Here is a 27,913-nt window from a genome sequence, read left to right as displayed (position 1 = left end):
AGATGTCAAAATGAAAGTTCTATTAAGATACTGAGTTATCTCACATAAAATTAATACTCCATGAATGAAAGAGTGTTGAGATAAAACCTTATTAAATTTTGGTTGGCCTTTCTTCAATGTATCAAAAGTACTAAATGAGATCGTATTCAATCGTGGTAAATCTAACAAGTCTCAATAATATGTTATTCTTTGTCTTCTAGTGTCATATTAATCCCATAATTCAAGTATAAAATACTTTAACATCGTACTTCATATTTTACAAGAATATATGTTTCCCTATTCACTATGAGAACTGATGGAAGCCATGCCATGGAAATCATGTGATCGGATGTACTAAAGAACTTGATTGCTAGGATCAGAAAACATATGCAATGTGACGGTCGTCGCTAGCAATGAATGCCAGACAAATAATAAAAGTGAACCTCAATCTCGAAGGATTGTGAAAGAGCTGCCGCTTTGTGAGACCAGGGATATCTCCAAACACAATTTTACGGAATTCTCGAGTTTTCATGGGCTAACAGTAGGATCGAATCGACGGATGAATCAAAATTAAGCTCTTAATTGGGCCGAATAGACTGTATTGACTAAAGGCGAGTAACGCATAGCAACGCCAGGCCCAATTATACGTTATGGGTTGGGCTGCTAACAGAAAAGCTCTTAATTGGGCATTTAATCTCTCTAAAATCTTTTTAATCTAAATATATGTGGGCAATTTGTTTTAGAATTTTGATACAACACAAATTAGACATTGTTCAGATCTGTATTTTTTCTTGTCATACTATCAGTTTTTTAAAAATAGACTGTATTGACTAAAGGGGAGTAATTCAGAAATTGTACAATAAAACTATGCAGGAATAGGATTGGTCCTACAGAATTATTTTAATAATATGCATATAATAATAGATGAATTAATTAGTTTTTAAATACATTTGCATACTTATCCTTCTCCCCAATTTTTTTATAAAAGTTAATTTATTTTAGGCAAACTAATCTCATCAAAAAATTTAGTATTGATTAACTTTATAAGTAGATTTATTCATATAAGTAGAAGTCATGACAATTGTTTTTTTGACAAATTGAAAATAGAAAAGTTACTAAACTTTTACTTTTATAATGACAAGTTGCCCTCATATTAAAAGAAGTGCAATTGTTATAATCCATTATACGAATGTTACATCTCAATAATCTCACACTCCCACTTGCAATTATAATTAGTATTGGAACTAGGATTCCTACACTATAAAAAAATTCCCAACTTGAAAAAAAATAAAAATATAATGTTAGAACTACTACAACGTTGTTGTCCTTTGTAACAAATCTATGAGAAAACCATGTTACCTATGACAAATCACAAGTATTAATCTACAAATCAAACCACCCTCAATTATTTAACACTAAATCCCAACTAGAATAAGAAGAAGTTGCAAATTTTTAAAAAAAGATTCCACAAACCAAAAGAAGCATAATTGTGATGAGTAAGAAACAATGTTCCTTCCCTTGAAAACATTCCTACATCATTAAGTAGCTCTGTTTTCTTGCATTTGGCTCTGCCTCCGCGCCAGCAATGTTTCTCCTCATTTTCTCCCTTCTTTTAGCCTCTCCGGCCGCCGCCGCGGCCGACAATGCCGCCGGGCCGAAGAGCATATTCCTCCTCGCCGGCCAGAGCAACATGTCCGGCCGCGGCGGCGTAGTCAACGACACGTGGGACGGAGTCGTGCCGCCCCAGTGCCGCCCCGACCCGATGATCCTCCGCCTCAATGCGGCCCTCACGTGGGAGGAGGCCCGGGAGGCCCTCCACCGGGACATTGACGCCGAGAAGACCTGCGGCGTCGGCCCCGGGATGCCGTTCGCGCACTTGGCGCGGCGGAGGGATCCCGGGATCGGGGTCATCGGGTTGGTCCCCTGCGCCATCGGGGGGACCAACATTAGCGAGTGGAGGCGCGGCGGCCGCCTCTACGGCCAGCTCATGGCCCGAGCCCAGGCCGCCGTGCTAGGTGGCGGTGGGCTGATTCGGGCGGTTTTGTGGTACCAAGGCGAGTCCGACACCACGAGTCACGAGGATGCTAGGTTGTATAAGAGGAGATTGGAGAGGCTTTTTAACGATATCCGGTCGGATTTGCTTTCTCCGGTGCTGCCGGTGATCCAGGTACGATGGTCGGGAATTTACCCTTCTCGTTATTTCGGTTCGATTTAGTAAATATATATGTACGGTAATTAGTTTAATTTTGTCTAGTTATTTTGGTTCGATTCGGTTCAATTCAGTAAATTTATATGTATGGTACTTGAGTGTAATTTTGTACCCTTTTTATGATTAGTGTAGGTGGCACTAGCATCGGGGTCCGGACCCTACGTGGATGTTATAAGAAAAGCTCAGCTCGAACTCGAAATCCCAAATTTGAGATGTGTAGATGCCAAGGGATTGGATCTCGAGCCGGATGGGCTCCATCTCTCAACTAGAGCCCAAGTCCGGCTCGGGCATATGCTCGCCGACGCCTTCCTCGGGATTACGGCTCCTCTCCCAGTTCAAAGCAGCAGTGGTCACCGGAGGTGCAACAATTTTTTCCTTGACCTCTTTCTTAGATGGATTAGGTAGACATTTTTATCAAGAATAATTATATTCAAACTAAATTGTATTTTAATATTTCATTTCATGAGTACATGTCAATAAAATACGAATTCTTTTTTAGCTATATGATATTAAGGCGTTGCAGGTGGTTGGGTAAGTTTCACATCAGTGTAATTGTGGTTGTACTATTATAGTCAAGAATTGGTATTGAATTCACAACGCCAAAACGTTGGGTTGTCATTTTCTTTAATCCAACTTAGATGTCTAAGTATTGACTGGAAATATAATTAAATTTGGAAATCGTAAAATAAAAGTTGTAAACCAAAAGAATATGCTAAAGGACTAAAGTGTAATGAAAGAAAGAATAAGAAGCCTTGACAGATAAGTAAAGCTATACTCCATTAGTAGTTCAATATCATCGAATCGAAGAACTAACTCTGATACAAAATGATATGATTCTCACAGTTTGATTTTTGAAGAATAATGAACCAACCCATGAACGATACGAAAATATGGTAATATAGTAGAAAAATAATCATATCTGTCCTAGTTAATTCTTCGATTCAGATCGAATTTTTGTTAATTAGATTTATATGCTGTCTTAAATTTTCATAATATTACTATATATCTCAGCTCAATAATTCATAGATTCAAAATTCGTCAACTTGAATGATGATTTCCATTGTAGTAGATATTTATTTATTATAAAATGACAAACTTTGTCCATCACAGATGTCTGGGAATTGTCGGGGTTGGCTGGAAACATATGGGGAATGTTATTTTGAATCTAAAATTAAACACAAATTACTATCAATAACACTATACAGCCGCATTATAACTTGCTACATAAATTTAAAATCCTAAGTAATATTTTAAATGATTTTGCATGCTTACCATCTCACACAAATTCTAAATAAAAATTATACTAACTATTAATTTAAATCGATTCTGTTTTTCCAAAAGTATAAAATTTTGATAGGTTGTTGGTTTGCAATTGCATTATTACATGACAAATGTTCGGGCCTGAGGTCATTTTGGTTATTAAACTTACCATTACATGACAAGTTTAATTAAACTTATCATGACAAGTTTAATTGCTTGTAAATATATAAATTATTTCAAAACTTTGGTTCTTAGCTAATTTTATTATTTTAATAAAAACAATACATGAGACTTTTATTTTTCTTTGGAGGTTGAGGCCACCCGCAACGCGTCACGCGGGTGGCCAGAAACCCGTCACACAGGGACGGGACGGCGGCGCGACGCGTTGCGGCGCCCCGTCTCGTCCCCTGCCCATCACCATCTCGTCACGAAACCCGTTCCGCCGGGACGTAACGCGGGACAGCTCGCCACGCGCCGTGGCGATGTGGCGCGCTCCCATGCGTGACGCCCACTCGCCGGCCCGCGAGTGAGCTTCGTCACGCTGACGCAATAATTATTTTTTTTAAAAAATCGAATTAAATAATTTTTTTAAAAAAAGTGAAACGGCAATGTTACCGTTTAAAAGAGCCGTTTTCAATTTTTATTTATTTATTTACTCTATAAATACTCCTAATTCATCCTCATTTCACACACAACTACACATCTATTCTTCCAATTTCATTTTCATTTCCTCTCCAATTTTCATCTAACATCTAATCACAAAATGTCCGGCGACGGAAACTCCAACGGTGGCGGCTCCATCGCGTGGGATCTCAACGCGCATGTACAACACATTGGGTGGTTCCGGTTCGGCGACGCCGGGCTCGACGCCGGGCATCCAGGGTTCGTCGACGCCGGGAGGGTACCAACCCCCCAATTTTGATGTTGATGCATACGCCCGTCCCTCCGCCCCGCAGTATTCGCAGGGATTATCCTTGATTCAGGAGGATTATCCGGTTCAACCCACTCCGGAAGAAGGCCGAGGAGGGGGATGGGGCCGAGGCGGGGGAGGCTTCAGGGCGGAGGCGGAGGAGGAGGAGGATCTAGGCCGGCATCCATACGGCCCCAAAGAAACCCTGGCGGTGTACAACGCCTGGATCAGCGTCTCGTACGATCCCATCGTCGGGAATCAACAACCCCGGAAGTGTTTCTGGGAAAAGGTCACCGAGGCCTACCACGAGATTAAGCCGAAAAAGACCCGCCGCCTCACATATAAGATGCTCCGCGCTCACTTTGACCGAGTCGACAGAGAGGTCAAACGATTTTGCGGCATCTACAAGAATGAAGCGGCTCAGTACCAAAGCGGAGCCACGAGAGCCGACATTCTGAGGTCGGCTTTGCGGGTCTACTACGAAGACACTGGCAAATAATTCAAATATGCCGATGTTTGGGAGGTCGTCAGGGACGAGGAAATGTGGGCCCGCAGTGTACGGTCCAGCTCGGGCTCGACCTCGAAGCGCACGAAGCACACGACGAGTGGCCAATACTCGTCTGGTGAGGGCTGTTCGGGCATCGGGCCATAAGAGTTTGCCTCGCAGGAGGAGGAGACCCCGACAGACGATGCCGGGGAAAAATGCGGCGAAGGCGGCTAGAGGGAGGAGGGACCGAGCTGAATCAAGCCAGACGGGCTCAGGCTCGGGCTCGGGGGGACCCTCGAACTCCCTTATGTCCATGTACATGACCGCCACAATGGCGGACACTTCCCGCTTTACGCCCACCCAATACGAAGCCTGGCTTAACGGAGTCTTGTTTATAGCGGCACAACTTGGTATCCCGCCTCCAAGTAGCCTCAGGGCACCTCCACTGCCTTTGGGGGATGATTCGCCGGCGGAGTAGTTTTTTTTTTATTTTCTATAAAATTGTATTTTAAATTATGCCATTTTTATTTTTTTAGGATTTTAATTATGTCTTTTTTTATTTTTTTTGAATTTTAAGTTGTATTTTTATTTTATGTGTAATGTTATTTTATTGTTAACGAAGTGTGTTTTTTATTAAATGAATTTGTTGGAAAAAAAATAAAAAAAATGAAATTGAATGAATAGTAATTTAAGGGACGGAGGGTTGCAGGTTCCGTCCCTTAGTTAAGGGATGGAGTAAAAAAGTACAGTGGGGCCCCGCAAATAGTGTTTTAAGGGACGGTATAGTGACAACGTTGTGGATGGCCTGATGCGAGAGGATCATACTCCAAATTTCGTAAGGCCAACAACTCGAGTCTTCAGAATTTGATGTAAAATGAAAAGTATAGTTAGCCTAATCCAACACCTAAGCAATATATAATTTAATTAACGGAGGCTTAAGCAACTAAATCGAAATAAAATCACTGACATAAAATTTGGCTCAACTGAACTTTCAACACTTTGTGCTCAAAATACTAAGGGAAAAAGATGGTTGTTACAATAAGACATTAGGGCACTCACAACGGTGGTGGCCTGATAAGACCTATTTCATGCATCGGTTTAGGGGTAAAAAGTACGCTACTTGATCGGTTTATCGCGCAAAACAAGTGTTAGATGTGCAGGAATATGGCTTGACCAAGACAATACGGCCAAACTGATCAAGGCAGTAAAAAAAGGTGAAAAGGCCCAAAATCGGGGGAGTTGATCAAAGGGAGTAATCATGCAGTTAGGAGGGGACCGCTGGTTTCTAGAAGACGGACACGTGAGGCTAATGAGCTGGATGGTGGTCATTCATTCTGTTAGCAAGGACGACGTTCTAGAAGAGGACACGTGCTGATATATGAGACGCAAGGACGGAGCTGAGTCATCAATCTGTTATTGAGGAGCGACGTTATTCTAGAAGCAAGGCACGTATCAATCGAGACGCTGCTTTTTAATACTTAGATGAAAATTGCACAAGTAGTAAGAACTAAAGACATTAGGACTTAACCATTTGAGCCTTTTATTCTTTCGTTTCACGACGCCTCCTCAAGTAAGGCACCCCTAGTTAGCCACGTTGAGCCCATATACACTTTTACCCTTTTTTTTTGAAAACCGAAACCCATGTCCATATACTTGTTCTTTTTTTACAAACACTTGATGAAAAGAGGTCAGGAGATGAATCATTCTCAAAAGAAAGGGGCATGACGATAGAAAGTCGAAATAAAATGGTAGTCGGGTTGTGCAAGTTAATCAATTAGGTTGATCAAGTCAGAAATCAAGTCGAAAAAAAAAATTATTATTATTATCGAGAAAAGTTTGAGGAAAAGAGGGCATAAAAAGTTGTAACCTGACCCAGTAAGTCGGAAGTTAGAGAATAAGGCAAAAATTAAAGGCCATAAGTCGCTACTTGACCAAGTAAGATATCCAGTGGCAGAGTTAATAATTCCGTCTGATCCATCAAAGTTTGTTCAAATCTTTGGTCTCTTGACTCATGTGTTTTTCTTTTCACAGTTTATTCTTTTTAAAACTTAGAACCCCTAGGACCCTAACCTAATACATCACTACCCTTAAGCCATTACACCCGAAACAAAGACCTTAAGGAACTATCTTGTGCAGTCCGATTCTAGGTATTAAATTTGTGGATATACCGAGTGAACAGTCCTAACATCTCTGGTGAGAAATGAGTGACTGAGTGAATCCAACAGTGGTTTAAATTGAGCAATCTTGACAAACTGACACCTTGATCAAGTATACACGAAAGAGAAGAAACATAAGCTGCTAGCAAATGGATTGACCTCGACCTTGGGTATGATTGTTGGAAATTTATTCGGTCTAATGCATCTATGTGAATATGTGTTTTTGTTTTGAGTCTTGTTTTTCCTTTCGTCTTCTTTTACTTTCTTGAAATGAGTAAACCATGCCTGAAATTTGCCTTATCTATTTCTTTTCTTTTTCTTTATACTTGGGGACAAGTATGTTTTAAGTGTGAGCAGTTTGATAAGGCATATTTCATGCATCGGTTTAGGGGTAAAAAGTACGCTACTTGATCGGTTTATCGCGCAAAACAGGTGTTAAATGTGCGGAATATGGCTTGACCAAGGCAACAAGGCCAAACTGATCAAGGCAGTACAAAAAGGTGAAAAGGCCCAAAATCAGGAGAGTTGATCAAAGGGAGTAATCAAGCAGTTAGGAGGGGACCGCTGGTTTCTAGAAGACGGACACGTGAGGCTAATGAGCTGGATGGTGGTCATTCATTTTGTTAGCAAGAGCGGCGTTCTAGAAGAGGACACGTGCTGATATATGAGACGCAAGGACGGAGCTGAGTCATCAATTTGTTAGTGAGGAGCGACGTCATTCTAGAAGCAAGGCACGTATCAATCGATGAGTCGCTCGATCATAGCGTGAGCGAATGTCTTCTGTCAAGATCATTATCCAGCTGGAGATTGTGTGAAATGCCTATAAATAGAGGATGTGCCACCACAAAAGGGGGGTCTTCAGCAGTTTTCCTTTTTAGCTTAGTTTTCCTTAGTTTAGTTTTCAGTTCCAAAGATAGTTAGAGAAATGGTTAGTTAGAGAGAGGGAGAGCGACAGAGTACTCAATATCTGTTCGGCGTTGTCTCGGATTTCCGACCGAGAACTTCTCGGCGTTACTTGCTTTCTTATTTCCCGAAGTTGTTAGCTTAGTTGATTTCGAGTTGTTATGTAGTTAAAGAATCAATCTTTCTGTATTCAGCATGCTTGTAACACTGTTCTGAGTTTTGAGTATAAAATTGGGAGTTATTTCGTTTTCGTCATCGCGATTATTGTTCAGTTCCGTTTCGCTTTTTAGTTTCGATTGAGTTCTGAATCTTTAATCATGTTGAATGGCAAAGTACTTTATGTTTTCCGCATCATGTTTAGTTAGTTGAATTCTTATTTTCAGCCTGTCGTTCACTTGATCCAGTAGTAATCAGTGACTTGATCCAGTAGATAGTTTACTTTGTGCCTAGCGTAAACTCAGTAGTTAAAACTCCCAAAATTAAAGCGTGGCAGCGGCCAAACCCTATTCACTACGCACACACTCGATACACTCGTTCTCTGTGGGATCGATCCCGAACTTGCCGCTTTACTGTTAAAAGAGTGCAAAATTGAGAGTTATATAAATTACATTGGCTGGCTATCGAGAGCGAGACGCCTTGATCAAGTGGCAACGACATTTGCTACCTGATCTATCCGGTTTAGTTATCTTCCATATGACTTGATCCATCCGAATCGCGTCTCGATCTAGTTACGCCATGGCCGATCGCGAGGGCCAAGCATATATATATATATATATATATATAGGTGTGATCAAATACAAACTCTCTATAATACAAACTATACAAACTGATGTCAACGGAGTGTACAAATTCTGTCAACGGGGGCTGATGTCAACGGGGGCTGATGTCAACAGAGTGTACAAATTCTGTCAACGGGGGGCTGATGTCAACGGAGTGTACAAATTCTGTCAACGGGGGCTGATGTCAACAGGGTGTACAAATTCTGTCAACGGGGGTGTACATATTCTGATTGTTCGATGTCAACGGAGTGTACAGATTTGTAGGAAATGTTGGCATCAGAAAAATCTCTTATATTAACCATTGATTAATTGTTTTAAGTGAGTAGGATTAAAGTTTGTATAGTTTGTATTATAGAGGGTTTGTAGTTTATAACACCCCTATATATATATATATATATATATATATATATGTCAAATTTCGGAGACTCGATTCTCCGGAATTTGTAGGAAAATAAAAAAAAGTATTGTTATAAAGCATTTGATAGAAGCACATGAAGATACAAGCAATATATATATGTTAAACACTTAAACTAATCTAACATCTATTCAATTATGTGTTTTAATTAACAGAAGCTTGAGCAACTAAATCAAAATAAAATCACTACATTAAAATTTGACTCATCTTAAAACTCTCTTAAACGCTCACCACTTTGTGCTCAAAATACCAAGAGAAAAAGGATATGGTTGTTACAAGAAGAATAATCCAAACCTTTCATATATAAATAGTGTCCGATCAAAATTTATCGGAGAGTTAAATATGCAATGAGATACACATGTCTCATGTTGGAACCACTAAAATACGAGAATGAAATAAAATAGCAAACTACTATTGTATAAAATGGAGAAATATTCCAATTAATTCTCATTCCAAACCACCCAACCATTTTGAAAAAGTGGCCAAAAAGTAGAACTCCAAACTTTAAGCCTCTTTTCTCAATCTTGTTGCATTTTGTTCCGACCAAAATATGAATCCCATTGGTTGGTTAACCTTTTTGTGCTGCTCAACAATTGTGAGCTGCCTTGACCAACCCCAAAACATATTCATATTGGCCGGACAAAGCAACATGGCCGGACGAGGCGGCCTTATAAACGGCGCGTGGGACCAACAGGTCCCTGCAGAGTGCCAGCCCAGTCCGAAGATCCTAAGGCTCAATGGCAAGCTTGCGTGGGAGGTGGCCCACGACCCTCTCCACGTGGACATTGACTATAAGGTCGCTGGCATTGGGCCAGGGATGTCCTTTGCCAACACAATGCTGGCAAAGGACCCCACCATCGGAGTGATTGGTTTGGTCCCATGCGCAGTTGGAGGAACCAAAATAGAAGAGCGGGCGAAAGGGATGAAGTTGTACAACGACATGATCGATCGGACCAAGGCCGCCCTCAAGGACGGAGGGGCTCTCCGGGCTCTCCTATGGTACCAAGGCGAATCCGACACCAAGTTTTTGCAAGATACTGAGGCGTACAAGGCCAATTTCGAAAAGTTCATCGCTGACGTGCGTGCCGATTTGCAGATGCCCACATTGCCTGTGGTTCAGGTATGATAATAGTATAATTGTAATTATCTATATTGCATGTGGTTCAGATGAAAATTGAGATATTTAATGGCGGACATATGGAGTCTATATTTTTTCATGTTGTTAACGATCTAGGTGATAATAATGTCCGGTGATGGTAAGTTCGTGGAGGAAATGAGAGAAAATCAGCGAGCGATCAAAGTTGCCAACTTGAAGCAAGTGGATTCGAAGGGGCTTGAGCTCAAAACCGACAACGTGCATCTCTCGACCGCGGGGGAGATCAAGCTTGGCCAGATGTTGGCCGACGCCTTCCTTCAATTATAGTCGATCGAGCCGCCTCGTCCATGGATGATTTGGAAATATAGCAACATATAATTGAACGTGATGCACATGATGTATACGTTGAATTTTTGCAACAAAATCTTATGATGTTCATCAATTATCAATATACTAACATTAACTCATAGCTAATGTCACACTTGGATTTGAGTCCTAAGTATTATGATCTCCAATATGATAAAATTCTAAATTTAAGATACAATCAATAATGTTATTAATATGCTTTCAACGACTGTCATCACATATATATTACTAGTTTCTATAACCAATCATCTAATTATTTCTATAATAATCGTTTTTATCTCTCGCTATTCTTAAGTCACATGCGGCAACTACTTTTGGAGACATCAGTAACAATGTGGAAAAATATCTCATAATTATAAACAGTGCCGACTCCCAATGTAATATTTTGGCTTCGTCGCTGCCTACAACAAAAAAAGTTCCATAAATAGTGACGGATTGAAGTATATGAAAATCAATGAAGCATGTTTCATACTAAAGATTAAATTGATCCAAAATTAATTACTATGGACATTGAATTGGCGTGAGATTAATTTTATCCTTTCAACCTAACACAGTTTTATAAAAACTAAAACATATATAATCCATGTACAACACTGAATACCGTTTCTTGATCAAATATGGGGGCTAGTTTTTTACAATTTTATATCGAATATCATATGCTAGTACTAGTATTATTATCGAGAAAAGGTATGTATATTTAATAATCCCTTTACATTTTCTCTTTCTTACTTTATTATCTCAATTTTACACATAAAATAATGGTACATAAATTTTCACGTCGAACTAGAAATTCTCGACTTAAAATGAGACGGATGGAGTATGTATATACCAAAAAAAACTGAAGCATGTGTCTCGTGTTGGAACCACTAAAATGAGACGGAGGGAGTATATATATACCAAAGGATATGGTTGTTACAAGAAGAATAATCCAAACCTTTCATATATAAATAGTGTCCGATCAAAATTTATCGGAGAGTTAAATATGCAATGAGATACACGTGTCTCATGTTGGAACCACTAAAATACGAGAATGAAATAAAATAGCAAACTACTATTGTATAAAATGGAGAAATATTCCAATTACTTCTCATTCCAAACCACCCAACCAATTTGAAAAAGTGGCCAAAAAGTAGAACTCCAAACTTTAAGCCTCTTTTCTCAATCTTGTTGCATTTTGTTCCGACCAAAATATGAATCCCATTGGTTGGTTAACCTTTTTGTGCTGCTCAACAATTGTGAGCTGCATTGACCAACCCCAAAACATATTCATATTGGCCGGACAAAGCAACATGGCCGGACGAGGCGGCCTTATAAATGGCGCGTGGGACCAACAGGTCCCTGCAGAGTGTCAGCCCAGTCCGAAGATCCTAAGGCTCAATGGAAAGCTTGCGTGGGAGGTGGCCCACGACCCTCTCCACGTGGACATTGACTATAAGGTCGCTGGCATTGGGCCAGGGATGTCCTTTGCCAACACAATGCTGGCAAAGGACCCCACCATCGGAGTGATTGGTTTGGTCCCATGCGCAGTTGGAGGAACCAAGATAGAAGAGTGGGCGAAAGGGATGAAGTTGTACAACGACATGATCGATCGGACCAAGGCCGCCCTCAAGGACGGAGGGGCTCTCCGGGCTCTCCTATGGTACCAAGGCGAATCTGACACCAAGTTTTTGCAAGATACTGAGGCGTACAAGGCCAATTTCGAAAAGTTTATCACTGACGTGCGTGCCGATTTGCAGATGCCCACATTGCCTGTGGTTCAGGTATGATAATAGTATAATTGTAATTATCTATATTGCATGTGGTTCATATGAAAATTGAGATATTTAATGGCGGACATATGGAATCTATATTTTTTCATGTTGTTAACGTTCTAGGTGATAATAATGTCTGGTGATGGTAAGTTCGTGGAGGAAATGAGAGAAAATCAGCGAGCGATCAAAGTTGAGAACTTGAAGCAAGTGGATTCGAAGGGGCTTGAGCTCAAAACCGACAACGTGCATCTCTCAACCGCGGGGGAGATCAAGCTTGGCCAGATGTTGGCCGACGCCTTCCTCCAATTTTAGTCGATCGAGCCGCCTCGTCCATGGATGATATGGAAATATAGCAGCATATAATTGAACGTGATGCACATGATGTATACGTTGAATTTTTGCAACAAAATCTTATGATGTTCATCAGTTATCAATATACTAACATTAACTCATAGCTACTGTCACGCTTGGATTTGAGTCCTAAGTTTTATGATCTCCAATATGATAAAATTATAAATTTAAGATACAATCAATAATGTTATTAATATGCTTTCAACAACTGTCATCACATATATTAATAGTTTTTATAAGCAATCATCTAATTATTTCTATAAAAATCGTTTTTATCTCTCGCTATTCTCAAGTCACATGCCGCAACTACTTTTGGAGACACTAGTAACAATGTGGAAAAATATCTCATAATTATAAACAGTGCCGACTCCCATTGTAATAATTTTGCTTCGTCGCTATCTACAACAATAAAAAGTTCCATAAATAGTGACGGATTGAAGTATATGAAAATCAATGAAGCATGTTTCATACTAAAGATTAAATTGATCCAAAATTAATTACTATCGACATTGAATTGGCGTGAGATTAATTTTATCCTTTCAACCTAACACAATTTTATACAAACTAAAACATATATAATCCATGTACAACACTGAATACCGTTTCTCGATCAAATATAGGGGCTAGTTTTTTACAATTTTATATCGAATATCATGTACTAGTACTAGTATTATTATCGAGAAAAGGTATGTATATTTAATAATCCCTTTACATTTTCTCTTTCTTACTTTATTATCTCAATTTTACACATAAAATAATGATACATAAATTTTCATGTCGAACTAGAAATTCTCTACTTAAAATGAGACGGATGGAGTATGTATATACTAAAAAAAACTGAAGCATGTGTCTCGTGTTGGAACCACTAAAATGAGACAGAGGGAGTATATATATACCAAAGGATATGGTTGTTACAAGAAGAATAATCCAAACCTTTCATATATAAATAGTGTCCGATCAAAATTTATCGGAGAGTTAAATATGCAATGAGATACACGTGTCTCATGTTGGAACCACTAAAATACGAGAATGAAATAAAATAGCAAACTACTATTGTATAAAATGGAGAAATATTCCAATTACTTCTCATTCCAAACCACCCAACCAATTTGAAAAAGTGGCCAAAAAGTAGAACTCCAAACTTTAAGCCTCTTTTCTCAATCTTGTTGCATTTTGTTCCGACCAAAATATGAATCCCATTGGTTGGTTAACCTTTTTGTGCTGCTCAACAATTGTGAGCTGCATTGACCAACCCCAAAACATATTCATATTGGCCGGACAAAGCAACATGGCCGGACGAGGCGGCCTTATAAATGGCGCGTGGGACCAACAGGTCCCTGCAGAGTGTCAGCCCAGTCCGAAGATCCTAAGGCTCAATGGAAAGCTTGCATGGGAGGTGGCCCACGACCCTCTCCACGTGGACATTGACTATAAGGTCGCTGGCATTGGGCCAGGGATGTCCTTTGCCAACACAATGCTGGCAAAGGACCCCACCATCGGAGTGATTGGTTTGGTCCCATGCGCAGTTGGAGGAACCAAGATAGAAGAGTGGGCGAAAGGGATGAAGTTGTACAACGACATGATCGATCGGACCAAGGCCGCCCTCAAGGACGGAGGGGCTCTCCGGGCTCTCCTATGGTACCAAGGCGAATCTGACACCAAGTTTTTGCAAGATACTGAGGCGTACAAGGCCAATTTCGAAAAGTTCATCACTGACGTGCGTGCCGATTTGCAGATGCCCACATTGCCTGTGGTTCAGGTATGATAATAGTATAATTGTAATTATCTATATTGCATGTGGTTCATATGAAAATTGAGATATTTAATGGCGGACATATGGAATCTATATTTTTTCATGTTGTTAACGTTCTAGGTGATAATAATGTCTGGTGATGGTAAGTTCGTGGAGGAAATGAGAGAAAATCAGCGAGCGATCAAAGTTGAGAACTTGAAGCAAGTGGATTCGAAGGGGCTTGAGCTCAAAACCGACAACGTGCATCTCTCAACCGCGGGGGAGATCAAGCTTGGCCAGATGTTGGCCGACGCCTTCCTCCAATTTTAGTCGATCGAGCCGCCTCGTCCATGGATGATATGGAAATATAGCAGCATATAATTGAACGTGATGCACATGATGTATACGTTGAATTTTTGCAACAAAATCTTATGATGTTCATCAGTTATCAATATACTAACATTAACTCATAGCTACTGTCACGCTTGGATTTGAGTCCTAAGTTTTATGATCTCCAATATGATAAAATTATAAATTTAAGATACAATCAATAATGTTATTAATATGCTTTCAACAACTGTCATCACATATATTACTAGTTTTTATAACCAATCATCTAATTATTTCTATAAAAATCGTTTTTATCTCTCGCTATTCTCAAGTCACATGCCGCAACTACTTTTGGAGACACTAGTAACAATGTGGAAAAATATCTCATAATTATAAACAGTGCCGACTCCCATTGTAATAATTTTGCTTCGTCGCTGTCTACAACAATAAAAAGTTCCATAAATAGTGACGGATTAAAGTATATGAAAATCAATGAAGCATGTTTCATACTAAAGATTAAATTGATCCAAAATTAATTACTATCGACATTGAATTGGCGTGAGATTAATTTTATCCTTTCAACCTAACACAATTTTATACAAACTAAAACATATATAATCCATGTACAACACTGAATACCGTTTCTCGATCAAATATAGGGGCTAGTTTTTTACAATTTTATATCGAATATCATGTACTAGTACTAGTATTATTATCGAGAAAAGGTATGTATATTTAATAATCCCTTTACATTTTCTCTTTCTTACTTTATTATCTCAATATTACACATAAAATAATGATACATAAATTTTCATGTCGAACTAGAAATTCTCTACTTAAAATGAGACGGATGGAGTATGTATATACTAAAAAAAACTGAAGCATGTGTCTCGTGTTGGAACCACTAAAATGAGACAGAGGGAGTATATATATACCAAAGGATATGGTTGTTACAAGAAGAATAATCCAAACCTTTCATATATAAATAGTGTCCGATTAAAATTTATCGGAGAGTTAAATATGCAATGAGATACACGTGTTTCATGTTGGAACCACTAAAATACGAGAATGAAATAAAATAGCAAACTACTATTGTATAAAATGGAGAAATATTCCAATTACTTCTCATTCCAAACCACCCAACCATTTTGAAAAAGTGGCCAAAAAGTAGAACTCCAAACTTTAAGCCTCTTTTCTCAATCTTGTTGCATTTTGTTCCGACCAAAATATGAATTCCATTGGTTGGTTAACCCTTTTGTGCTGCTCAACAATTGTGAGCTGCATTGACCAACCCCAAAACATATTCATATTGGCAGGACAAAGCAACATGGTCGGACGAGGCGGCCTTATAAACGGCGTGTTGGACCCACATGTCCCTGCAGAGTGCCAGCCCAGTCCGAAGATCTTAAGGCTCAACGTCAAGCTTGCGTGGGAGGTGGCCCACGACCCTCTCCACATGGGCATTGACCCTAAGGTCGTTGGCATTGGGCCAGGGATGTCCTTTGCCAACACAATGCTGGCAAAGGACCCCACCATCGGAGTGATTGGTTTGATCCCATGCGCAATTGGAGGAACCAAAATAGACGAGTGGGCGAAAGGGATGAAGTTGTACAACGACATGATCGATCGGTCCAAGGCCGCCATCAAGGACGGAGGGGCTCTCCGGGCTCTCCTATGGTACCAAGGCGAATCCGACACGAAGTTTTTGCAAGATACTGAGTCTTACAAGGCCAAATTTGAAAAGTTTATTGCTGACGTGCGTGCCGATTTGCAGATGCCTACATTGCCTGTGGTTCAGGTATGATAATAGTATAATTTTAATTATTTGTATTGCATGTGGTTCAGATATGATAAAAAAAATGAGATATTTAACGGCGGACATATGAAGTCTTATATTTTTTTATGTTGTTAACGTTCTAGGTGTTAATAACATCTGGTGATGGTTTCGTGGAGGAATGGAGAGCAAATCAGCAAGCGATCAAAGTTGCCAACTTGAAGCAAGTGGATGCGAAGGGGCTTGAGCTCTTAACCGACAACGTGCATCTCTCGACCGCGGGGGAGGTCAAGCTTGGCCAGATGTTGGCCGACGCCTTCCTCCAATTTTAGTCTATCGGACCGCCTCGTCCATGGATGGTTTGGAAATATGTAAATAATTGAACGTGATGCACATAATGTATACGTTGAATTTTTGCAATAATAAAACCTGCTTTTTTACAAATTTATATCGAATATTATATACTAGTACTAGTATTATTATCGAGAAAAGGCATGTATATCGAATCTTATCTTAAATTAGGTAATTGCCATTTGGACCTTTTAATAATAATTAATGAAAGTTTATCTTTAAAAAACACTAAATGAGAAGGCTTATTTCTAGAAGTCTCCACGTAACAAACATAACTGATCCTATTACGTGTCCAAACTACAAATTTCCTCACCTTAATTAAAGCACCACAATTTTCTACATATATAATACACACACACACAATTGAGGCATCTAAAATTCTTACATTAAATCCTAGTTACATAAAATTCAAAGTTGAAGACTCATCCCGTGGATACTACTAAGGTAAATGTCTGATTTTTAAATTTTTTTAAAATTTAAAATTCACATTAGTGTGTGTAGTAATTGTGGTTTTGTACATGTTTAGGGTAATGAAAGAGTTAACAATGAGGGAGTGGTGGAGAGAAAAGTGGAGACGGCAGATTACCGGAAGCCGGCGGGAGAGGAGGAGGAGCCACGCCCGGAGAAGGTGGCGGTGACTCATCTCGTTCACGACGACAACAACGCCGGAGCGGCCGCTAAAGTGGCTGAGAAACTGCCAGCTGTCAGTGAAGCTGTCGGTGACACTATTAGCAGGATGCAGTAATTTAAATTACTTATTGAATACTATGTTAATTATATGAATGTCTTGTCTTTTGGTGTTTTACTTTTAATGCTTGATTTTTATATATCTGGGACTTGGAATATCTAATTTTAGCATTTAGGAGTATTAAAAAATGAACACTTCAAACATCCTTGTTTGCATATCATAAATGAACATATACTTATATAATTTGGATCCACCGGAACTTACCTACTGTATTTATTATCGAAATATTCATTAACTAATACGCTCTATAATGAAAAGAAAAATATGTAAATAAATCATCTATTTCTGATAGGGCAGGTGGGTTACTGTCTAGATTGGGTCGGGCCCAACATGTGACAAATTGGAGTTGAGCCCATAATATCATAAGTGCAAAACTAAATATGGGCATGGGCCGGCCAATAAAGACTTTTCGAATTGGATATTTAAATTAGGGAAAATCCAAAAAATAAAAATTGGTTGACTTGGTAAAATAAATAGTAATTTTAAAAATGTTTAATTATATTATATTTTTTAAAATTTTTTTATCGTCCTATGGTAAAAAATTTTGGCATGCTCCATGTGTGAATTTACCCGTCAAGATCACCTAAAAATGTCACGAATAATACAAAAATGTGGAGTACATGACTAGATATATGGTACTACACTCAAACATATTAATTCGATTAAATAGATGTAGACTGTAGAGTAGCATCATTTCTCATAAAAAAAATTGATAACTAACATGTGAAGTAGCATCAAGAAAAGACAAATTCTCATAATAAAAGGTAAGATACAAAAATAAAAATAAAAGAAAAAGTAGAAAAGAAAAAAAGAGCTAGACCACATTAGCCTTGACATGGTCAAATATGTCCCAAAATGGAGGAATTATTAACTGGAAATAAAATAAAATAATGGATGTGTCATGTGTGTCTTTTCTTATACTCCATTAAATTATTTGGTTTGATAAAAATACTATAGTTTATTCTCCCAATAACCAAAAGAGCCAACAATAACATCTAAACCCATAATCACAATATATTGTCTCCCAACCTCTCACTTCCACCTGTTCTAATTTTCTTGCATTTATGTTATTTTTGTTGGGTGGATCTTAATTCCAATTTTAGTCCGATCTTAATCCACCTCTAATCTAATTCCACCTAATTAACTATTTTTTCATGTGATTAGTATTATTTACTATCTTGTACAATCTTCGTTCGTCTCTCACACAGTGTCCACAAATAATAAGGGACATTGATCACTTTCATTAAAGGGAAATTAAAAATAGGCGATCAATAATTTCCACAAGCCAACTTTGCCAGCTTAAAGTTGAACACTATAGAGGAAAATGATGTAATAATACAAAGTGTCACGTTGCTTAATAATTCATTTCATACAACCCACAGTCCACAAAGATATATCAGCTCCACAAACAGTCAGATTCAGCGGAAATTAACTTACTTTAATGAATATATTATTCATATAAATATTAGATATTGATATGTGTTGTTCATGTATAAATGCTCCCACCGCCATTCACGCTACTTTTAAGTTCAATGGTGCATTATTTAGTTGGCTCGATAATCTAAGCAATCATACGTAACAAAATTAAATATTTAGTCGAATTTAGAAGTCCTCAATTATATGCTCGTTTACTCTAAATTATACTCCCTCCATCCCACATAATTTGGGACATTTTGACCAGGCACGGGTTTTAAGAAATGTAATGAAAAGTGAGTTGAAAAAGTTAGTGGAATGTGGGTCCCACTTTTATATATTAGTTTATAATTAAATGTGAGTATGAATGAGTTAGTGGAATGTGGGGTCCACTACCAAAAGTGGTAAAAGTGAAATGAGTCAAATTATGTGGGACGACCCAAAATGGAAAACTGGATCAAATTATGTGGGACGGAGGGAGTACATATCTAAATATTTAATACCATTGTCTCTATTCTATCGTTCTCTCTTACTTTATTTTTTTCACTTTACACATAAAATAACACTTCATAAATTTTCGTGTCGAATTAGAAATACTCCACTTAATATGGAACATGAGAGTATATATATACCAAAAAAATACGTAATTTATAGTCTCTTTGAAGTAATTATTATTCCAATCGATCTAGATTTTGATATAATTACAAGCAATATTGCAGTTATTTGAATTAATGTTAAGAGTTTGGGTTATTTTATCTCTTACCATAATAATATCACAAAAATAAAAGATCCAGGTTGGAAAATTTATATCAAAATGTGTGCAAATAATTTTTTTTATAATTAGATAAGCACTATAATTAATACCACGATTTAATGCGCACACAAAGCATACACCTAAAAAATATTGAATTAAAACACATATAGTATAATATTTTATTCAATCTTGTAGTATTACATATTTACATATCCAAGAATCATGCAAAGACAAAAACTTTCTGCTGTAGACGATTCACAAAATCAATTTACAAATCGACTTTATATAAATAATAAAATACCAAGTAGTACAAATTTAATTTCTCTGCATTCTATTCCCTTCATTCCCTTAAAATGCCAAACCATCTTTGCCCAATTTTTTTTAACATGGCTCACAATATGAATTTCTTGCAAGGGTGATTGGCATTTAACTGAATACAAACATTAAATCAACAAATATATCTAATTATAAATAAATATACTAATACTACTACTACTATACTAGTAACTTTGGCGATCTGAGGTCTTGATTTTCTTCAATTGTGGCGATGAAGAAACTGAGGAAGAATTCGAAGCAACCGCCCAAGAATCGTTTGGGGAAGAATCTGAGATGAATGAGAGATCAAACACCCCTTTTGGGCTACAAGGCAAAGATCCAAACTTTCTTTTGTTGGTTCTGACATTTGTAGCCACTTCTTGAATTAGCATACAGCAATCTTGAACTTTGTCCTAATTTCATAGTGTACATTGCAAGAATTTTATTTACTTTTCTAAAAATTGAATCCAATTTTTTCATGGAAATTGTTGTACCTTGTTGATTCCAAGAATGCCCAATAATCGATCGTGGTGTTCCGAATCGATTGAGGGTTCAATGGTGGTGATCACATGGATCATTGTAGCTGTTGCCATTGTAGAAGGTAGATATGCCATGAATCTAATGTCTGGATTTAATGGAAATAAATTATTAATATTAAAATAAAAAGATAAACTGTCTAGGAAACAATAAATATAATATGGAGTATATTGTTTTTATTTTTGAATCAAACAACATAATTTCTTAATAAATAATTATAAATAAATGACTTGTTTAACTCACCTGTGATTTATAACATATGGAGTACTATTAGACACTATTTGACCAAAAAAACTCACCATCATAATTCCTTAAAAAAAACTACAGTAATTCTTTATTTTAAGTCATCCACAAAATTTAGAATTCATTTTCTAATTATTTTTCTTTTTCTTAGTATCACCTTTTTTTTCCCTCTTTCTATTTACTAATTGTTCATTAAAATTCATGCATTCTAAAATATGGCAATTTTTCATTGACTAATAACTGACCAAACTTAGACCAAAATTTATAATTTTTGTAACAATTTACCGAAGATGAGAATTTTAATGCTTGATTACCTGCTATAACAGAGAGAATCAAACGCTGGCACCTTGCAAGAAACTCCCCACAAAGATGTTCATTCAACAATAGCCTTCTCGCAATGTAATCAAGAAACGAAAATGGGGTGATGAGATTCATCTTCCACTCAAGCGTCGACAGAATCAGAATCTCCATTTTCTGAATGTTTCTGGGCTCAAACACATAAATGGGCTCCTCCACCTACACAAATCAGCAACACCCATCTCATCAAAATCAAGAAAATCTAAAAAAAAATCATAAAGATTGGATTTTTATCATCAAGATTGGATTTTTATCGACATACTTGGAAGTCTAGAAGAAGAGGGACATCAGTTTCTTCCACTTTAGAGGCGAGGGAGAGAGAAGCGACGGCGGCGAGCTGAAACATCCACGGCTTGTCGCTGTCGTATCGATGGAGGAATCTGTCGAGATAGGTGACTGCAAGAACCGCGGTGAGAGGGGAGAAGGAATAGTAGGCGATGACTCTGAGCATCCATTGAATTACTTCTTCGATTTGGGGTTTAGTTTGGGATCTGCGGTGCGGTTCGTTTTGCTGCTCTTTGTGCAGTAGTGAGCGAAGTTCGTCGTCTTGTTCGAAGGGAGTGAGGAAGGAATCGGAGTTTAGGGAATGTTGGTGTTGAAGGAGGGTGTTTTCGGTGGTGTCGAAATGGTCTTCCTCGCAGAGGAGAGTGTCGAGGATTTGTGTGTGGGGAAGCATGTTGGTTGGGGGAGGTGGGGAGGTGTCATTCTAGTTTTGCAGTAAGTAGTAGTCAAATAGAGATGAGATGAGAGAGGGATGTGGTGTGAGACATGTGTGAGAGTGGGGAGGGTGTGAGTAGAGGAAACGGCTAAAGATTGGATTTTTATGGGTGGGTGTTTGCTCTCATGGACTTTTTTTCGTGCTTATGTAAAGTGAGAGTGTGTGCATGTGTGTGTGAGAGAGTAATAAGTTTCGCAACTGGAAAAAATATGATTTGCTCGGTTTCAAGAAAGATGATTCATTTCTTGAGCGACGCGACATTTTGTGTAGAGTTATTGTGTGTATTAAGTGGAGAATGAATAAGGTATGGTTAAAATATAGACAAATGTGTTTTTGTTTTTAATAATTAATCATCTTTAGTTGAAAAAAAAACAACGTTATCTTTGTTCGGACAGAAAGTGGACTATTTTTTCTCAAAAACAAAATTATACCAAATCGAAATCTAAATACAATTGAACTGTATGTGTGTGAAAGAGAGAGAGTAATCAGTTCCAAATCGAATTGGTAAACTCATTTTTCCTAAATGATAAAATCGAACCAAATCGAATTTTGAATAAAATGGAACCCAGACTCTATATATGTGTGAGAGAAGAGCATTCAGTTTCAAACCAAACTACAGAAATATGAAATTACATAAAAATATTTTTTTTTTGGAGATTTGAAAATCTAAAACTCGAATATGTGTTTCATATAGACACAGTGGCGGACCGACAGTGACGGATCCAGGGGGCAGGTGGGGGCGGTCATGCCCACCGGTTCCGGAACCGGAACCGGAACCGGCGCAATATTCCCGAACCGGAACCGGCGCAATTCGGTTCGCGGTCCGGTTCAGGTTCAAGATATTTCGAACCGGAACCGTCACCGAACCGGCGGTTCGGGACGGTTCGGAACCGGCGGTTAACCGTGGAACCGCCGGTTCCGGCGCTTAAATCGAGGCAGGGGGATGAGGGCCGGTGGTGATCTTCAAAAACGGTCGAAACCGCCGGTTTTTCGGCGGTTAACCGGCGGTTAACCGGAAAAACCGGCGGTTAACCGCCGGTTTAGTGACTTTCGAGGCGGCGCGGAGCACGAGGCGACAATGGAGCAGCTTTTGCAGACGGTTCGTTGACCGAACCGGCGGTTTTATTTCGGAAACCGGCGGTTTTGGCCCGGAAACCGGCGGTTCCGCCGGTTCCGGCGGTTTTCCGCCAAAACCGCCGGTTTTGTGAAAATTCAAATTTTTTTTTTTTTTTTTAAATTTCAAATTCGAATTCTTCCATTTTCCCCCTCATTTTTTTCTATAAATACCCCCCTCTATCCTCATTTACATTCACCCCACTCTTGTGTTAATAAGAGTTTCTCTCTTCAATCTCTCAATTCTCTCTCTTTGTCTCCAATTTCTCATTTGTGCTATTGTGCTTCCATTTAATTACGCAATTGCTACTCTTATTACGCATTGTTATACACTTATACAGTTATACTTGTTCCCGTAGTTCTATAAGTTGTCTTTCTTTCTCAATTACTAAAACAAAAAAAAATATATTATTCCATATTTCTACATTTCTACATACCATTCCAATATGTCTTCATCCCGAGAAGGTCGTGTTGATAAGGGAAAGGGAAAGGCCAAGAGGCCATCTCGGAGATCCGTTATTGATGAAATTTCTCAAATGAACATGGATGAGTGGCAGGTTAATATTTATTATCTACTAATTTCATTAATTTTGAATTACATTTCATTATTGTTCATAATTTTATTTTGTATTTACAATACAAATATTATTTTGTAGGCTCGAGAAGAGCAAGATGTGGCACATGCTATTGCTCTCTCTCGCTCTCAATACCAAGGCGATGCTTATGTTGGTACCGGTAGTGGTGCTCCCGGTCGCGGTGCCTATTCCCAACAAAGTCCAACCCCCGTGAATGTTGATGAAGACGATGATGATGATGATGATGACGACGAGGAGGAGGAGGGGGAGGAGGTAGAAGAGGTTCAAGAAATGCCACCCCCACCACCACCAAGGAGTCGGCGTGGTCGTGGTGGTCGTGGACGTGGACAACCTCCTCAACCTCCTAGACCAGCTGAAAGGTCTTTAACCTCAAACATCTTCGTGAAACATTTCAAGAGGGTACAAGATAGTAACGATCCAAACACTTATAATGTGTATTGCAACTATTGCGAAAACGTATACACATTCCGAAAGGGTGGAGGGTACGGTACATTTACCCGTCACCTGGAGAAAGCGCATCCGGTCGAGTTTGGTATCGCTCCAACCCAAACTCAACTCAACTTTCAACATGGAGTCGGAAGTGGGACGACGGGTTCATCCCAAACATCAGGTATGTGTAGCAATACTCTTTTGAAATATGATCACAAAAATGCTCTTAATGTGATGTCTAGATTTGCCGTTATGAAACATTTTCCATTCAATGCTTTTGATAACGATGCTTTTGAGTCGAGTATGCGGCAAGTATATAATGCCGCTGCAAGAAAATTGAGTCGAACTTCAATGACGCGAGCCGTTGTTCGACAATGCATGGAAAAGAAGGCGCAATTAGGTACGTTTATTATTAACTTAGGGCATAAAGTTTCTATTTGTTCTGATGTGTGGACTGATTGTTTTTGTAAAAATTCGTATATGGGCATCACGGTGCATTTCGTTGATCACAGTTGGACTTTAAACAAACGTTTGATTGCATTTCGGGAATTTCCCGCACCACACACTGCACAAGCAATTGCTCAATTGATCATTCAAGTTTTGAATGAATTTCAATTGATCAATAAAATTTTTTCTATTGGTTTTGACAATGCTAGCGCTAACACTGCTAGCATAGATGATTTAATCAGTGCATGTTCTCCTGTTATTGATGGTAAATATTTCCATGTGCGATGTATTGCCCATATTTTGAATTTGTGTGTTCAAGATGCCATCGATTTGTGGCAAAAGTATGTTGATCCTATTAGAACTGCTGTGAAGTTGATTCATAACAAAGCTCCTATTGGTAGAGCTTGGAAGAGATATTGTCATGGTAAGCAATGCAGGTACACCAACTTTCGTTTGGATGTTTCAACTCGGTGGAACTCGACATATGATATGTTGGAGTCGACTTTGAACCACATTGAGTATTTATGTGATTTTTTTAGAAGTTGTCCTCATGTTCCTTCTGATTTGATTTTGATACCCGCTTGTTGGGACCACAGCATGGATTTATTTCGATTATTCCGCGCTTTCAAAAATGCCACTGTTGAGTTATCCGGTGTTTATTATCCTACTTCTGTGCGCGTTTTGGAGCATTGCATGTATGTGGCAATTGGTTTTAAAACTTGTGTGAAAAATACTCAATTCGTTGAGTTGAAGGCTATTTTGTTTTACATGGTTGAAAAATGGTTAAAATATTTTTCACGTATTCCAAATGTGTTTTTGATTGCAAAATGCTTGGATCCAAAGTGGAAGTTGCATGGTGTTTATAAAATTTTAGACATGTACTATGGTTGTTTGCACGCTTTGGATTTTTCTCAACTCCGCGAAATGGGCTTGACAAGAGGAGAATGCTTCGAACTAAGTATTCCGGATGTTGATGAAATCAAACATAGGTTAGATAGTGCACTTCGTTCTCTCTACGCGGAATATGAAATGCGGTATAACACCGCTCACCAGGTACGTGCTCCTCCTAGTCCTTCTACATTTGATTTTGGTGGAGGGGATTTTTCCAATGTCATGATCGATCCCGACGTAGTATCACAATTGCAAGATCTATACGGTACTACAACCAATAGGACTAGAGCGACTAGTGAATTAGATATATATTTGGAATCGCGCTCTATTTTTCAAGATGCAGGTCCTCCTACTCAACAAATTGACGTCCTTAATTGGTGGGGAACACATGACAAAGAGTTTCCGATACTCTCCATCATGGCTAAGGAGATATTCGCCGTTCCCGCTTCCACCGTCGCCGTTGAACAAGCTTTTAGTGTCGGCGGTTGTGTCCTAGACGACAAAAGGAGCAATCTCTCCGCCAAGAACATGGAAGCCACTATGTTACTTGACGATTGGGCAAAGGCGGACATGAGAGCACAAGAGCCGGATTTCGACTTCCGTGTAGAGAGTGATGGTGAAGAATTTTCTTCCGATGGCGATGACGAGGTCAGAAGCGATAGCACTCAACATTAGCAATGAGTCGACGGGGGCGGTGAACGGCGAGCACTGCCGACCAAAAAGGTAAGCAAGGTAAGAGAACTACGTGGGCTTTGATTCCTCAATAAAATTGTGGATACGTAGGCACCTCAACTTAAATTTGAAAAGTTTAACTTCGAAAGTTTAAGTTGAGCTCAAGCCCTTTTCATTTTTTTTTTTTCCCCCTATTTCATAGATCATTCAGGATGCGGCTATGTTGTACTTGAAGATCATTAAAATATATTCCCCATTTGATAAATATCAAATGCGGAATATATTTTAATGATCTTCAAGTACAACTTAGCCGCATCCTGAATGATCTATGAAATCTTACATTGGAATCAACCTTTTTTTCTTGCAAAATGTTGCCCATTTTCTAAGCAAACACATATCAGCACGCTATATACACATTGCTGCATTTCTAATAGGGGCAATTTGATCTTCCAAAGCAATCAATGCATCTCGAACACACATAGTCAGAACATTATTCAAGCATCTAGCATGGAAAAAATCAGAACAAACTATCTATTAGTACTAATTTTTTCCATGCTAGATGCTTGAATAATATTCTGACTATGTGTGTTCGAGATGCATTGATTGCTTTGGAAGATCAAATTGCCCCTATTAGAAATGTAGCAATGTGTATATAGCGTGTTGATATGTGTTTGCTTAGAAAATGGGCAACATTTTGCAAGAAAAAAGGGTTGATCCCAAGGTAAGAGAACTACGTGGGCTTTGATTCCTCAATAAAATTGTGGATACGTAGGCAACTCAACTTAAATTTGAAAAGTTTAACTTTGAAAGTTTAAGTTGATCTCAAGCCCTTTTCAATTTTTCCTTTTTCCCCCCCATTTCATTTTTTTTTAAATTTACCTTCCGAGTCCGACGAGGCGACGAGCCGACGCCCGACGACACTTGTAAATTATATTACATTGTTGTATGTTGTTGTATTGTATACTTATGTATTGTAAATTGTAATGTATCGTTGTCCGTTACAACTCAAAATCAATAAAATTTATTTCATTTTCTCCTTATTCGTCTTATTTGTGCTTGAATTATGCATTGTCTTGTTCCGATTTGTTGTATAAAGCCAAATTTCAAATTTAAAAAAAAAAAAAAAAAATAATTGAACCGGCGAAACCGCCGGTTCAAAAACCGGAACCGCCAAAACCGCCGGAAAACCGGCGGTTCCGAACCGGAACCGGAACCGCCCGGTTTTCGAACCGGAACCGGAACCGTGAAATAGCCTCACGGTCCGGTTCCGGTTCCGCTTCCGCCAAAACCGGAACCGGCGGTTCCGAACCGGAACCGCCGGTTTTCGAACCGTGGGCATCTCTGCGGTCGCCCCTACCCGACCGTCCGGAGAGCCTAAATTTTTCATTGAATCAAGCCGAAAATAGGATATCCGCCCCCTCCGTAGAGTGTTGAAATATTTTTGTTGTCAATAAATGTCATATAAAATGTAGTAGTCCAATGGTTTGGTTGTTGGATTTTTAACTAAGATGTCTAGGGTTCAATCCTCAACAAAAACATATTATTTTCATTTTTCATTTTTTATTTTATCAATTCATATTTCTTCTTATTATCAAAATAATACCTTTAAATACTACTAAGTTGCATATATTATGTTGTTATATTTATTCTTTAGTTAAAATTATTTTTAATTTTGTGTTCAAGTCTTTTTTATCCTAAAGTGCTTATAATTTGATCCATGCATCTTAATTATTCTCTATGTAACAAAATAAATATTTTAAATATTTTTGAAATATAAATATTTAGTGCTCTACTTATATCACTTTTGTATATAATATTTACAGTGATTTTA

The 27,913-nt window shown here is 38.5% G+C and overlaps 6 protein-coding genes and 1 long non-coding RNA gene across 7 annotated transcripts; 6 read left to right on the top strand and 1 right to left on the bottom strand.

The window, feature by feature from the left end:
• Window positions 1–1,386: 1,386 nt before the first annotated feature.
• On the top strand, window positions 1,387–2,692 carry LOC121763618 (probable carbohydrate esterase At4g34215). The gene is made up of 2 exons (XM_042159678.1): window positions 1,387–2,146; window positions 2,321–2,692. The coding sequence occupies exons 1-2, from the start codon at window positions 1,565–1,567 to the stop codon at window positions 2,591–2,593; spliced, it is 855 nt and encodes a 284-aa protein (XP_042015612.1). The 5' UTR covers window positions 1,387–1,564; the 3' UTR covers window positions 2,594–2,692.
• A 6,874-nt stretch (window positions 2,693–9,566) lies between these two features.
• LOC121764858 (probable carbohydrate esterase At4g34215) lies at window positions 9,567–10,661 on the top strand. Its single transcript, XM_042160882.1, has 2 exons — window positions 9,567–10,218; window positions 10,333–10,661. The coding sequence occupies exons 1-2, from the start codon at window positions 9,649–9,651 to the stop codon at window positions 10,519–10,521; spliced, it is 759 nt and encodes a 252-aa protein (XP_042016816.1). The 5' UTR covers window positions 9,567–9,648; the 3' UTR covers window positions 10,522–10,661.
• Window positions 10,662–11,670: 1,009 nt separating this feature from the next.
• On the top strand, window positions 11,671–12,763 carry LOC121764856 (probable carbohydrate esterase At4g34215). The gene is made up of 2 exons (XM_042160880.1): window positions 11,671–12,320; window positions 12,435–12,763. The coding sequence occupies exons 1-2, from the start codon at window positions 11,751–11,753 to the stop codon at window positions 12,621–12,623; spliced, it is 759 nt and encodes a 252-aa protein (XP_042016814.1). The 5' UTR covers window positions 11,671–11,750; the 3' UTR covers window positions 12,624–12,763.
• A 1,008-nt stretch (window positions 12,764–13,771) lies between these two features.
• LOC121764845 (probable carbohydrate esterase At4g34215) lies at window positions 13,772–14,864 on the top strand. Its single transcript, XM_042160871.1, has 2 exons — window positions 13,772–14,421; window positions 14,536–14,864. Exons 1-2 carry the CDS (start codon window positions 13,852–13,854, stop codon window positions 14,722–14,724), a joined length of 759 nt encoding a protein of 252 aa, XP_042016805.1. The 5' UTR covers window positions 13,772–13,851; the 3' UTR covers window positions 14,725–14,864.
• Window positions 14,865–15,870: 1,006 nt separating this feature from the next.
• LOC121764892 (probable carbohydrate esterase At4g34215) lies at window positions 15,871–16,942 on the top strand. The gene is made up of 2 exons (XM_042160916.1): window positions 15,871–16,522; window positions 16,645–16,942. Exons 1-2 carry the CDS (start codon window positions 15,953–15,955, stop codon window positions 16,828–16,830), a joined length of 756 nt encoding a protein of 251 aa, XP_042016850.1. The 5' UTR covers window positions 15,871–15,952; the 3' UTR covers window positions 16,831–16,942.
• Window positions 16,943–17,234: 292 nt separating this feature from the next.
• Window positions 17,235–17,694, top strand: LOC121765079. The gene is made up of 2 exons (XR_006042715.1): window positions 17,235–17,293; window positions 17,376–17,694. It is a non-coding gene; the product is annotated as an uncharacterized LOC121765079 (long non-coding RNA).
• Window positions 17,695–20,039: 2,345 nt separating this feature from the next.
• Window positions 20,040–22,052, bottom strand: LOC121763769 (cyclin-D3-1-like). The gene is made up of 4 exons (XM_042159849.1): window positions 21,479–22,052; window positions 21,174–21,375; window positions 20,574–20,704; window positions 20,040–20,492 (listed from the first exon to the last, which is right to left on the bottom strand). Exons 1-4 carry the CDS (start codon window positions 21,890–21,892, stop codon window positions 20,265–20,267), a joined length of 975 nt encoding a protein of 324 aa, XP_042015783.1. The 5' UTR covers window positions 21,893–22,052; the 3' UTR covers window positions 20,040–20,264.
• Between the last annotated feature and the right edge of the window lie 5,861 nt (window positions 22,053–27,913).

This window comes from Salvia splendens, chromosome 14, assembly GCF_004379255.2.
Source record: "Salvia splendens isolate huo1 chromosome 14, SspV2, whole genome shotgun sequence".
NCBI lineage: Eukaryota > Viridiplantae > Streptophyta > Magnoliopsida > Lamiales > Lamiaceae > Salvia > Salvia splendens.
This window is presented reverse-complemented; position numbering and strand designations above follow the sequence as displayed.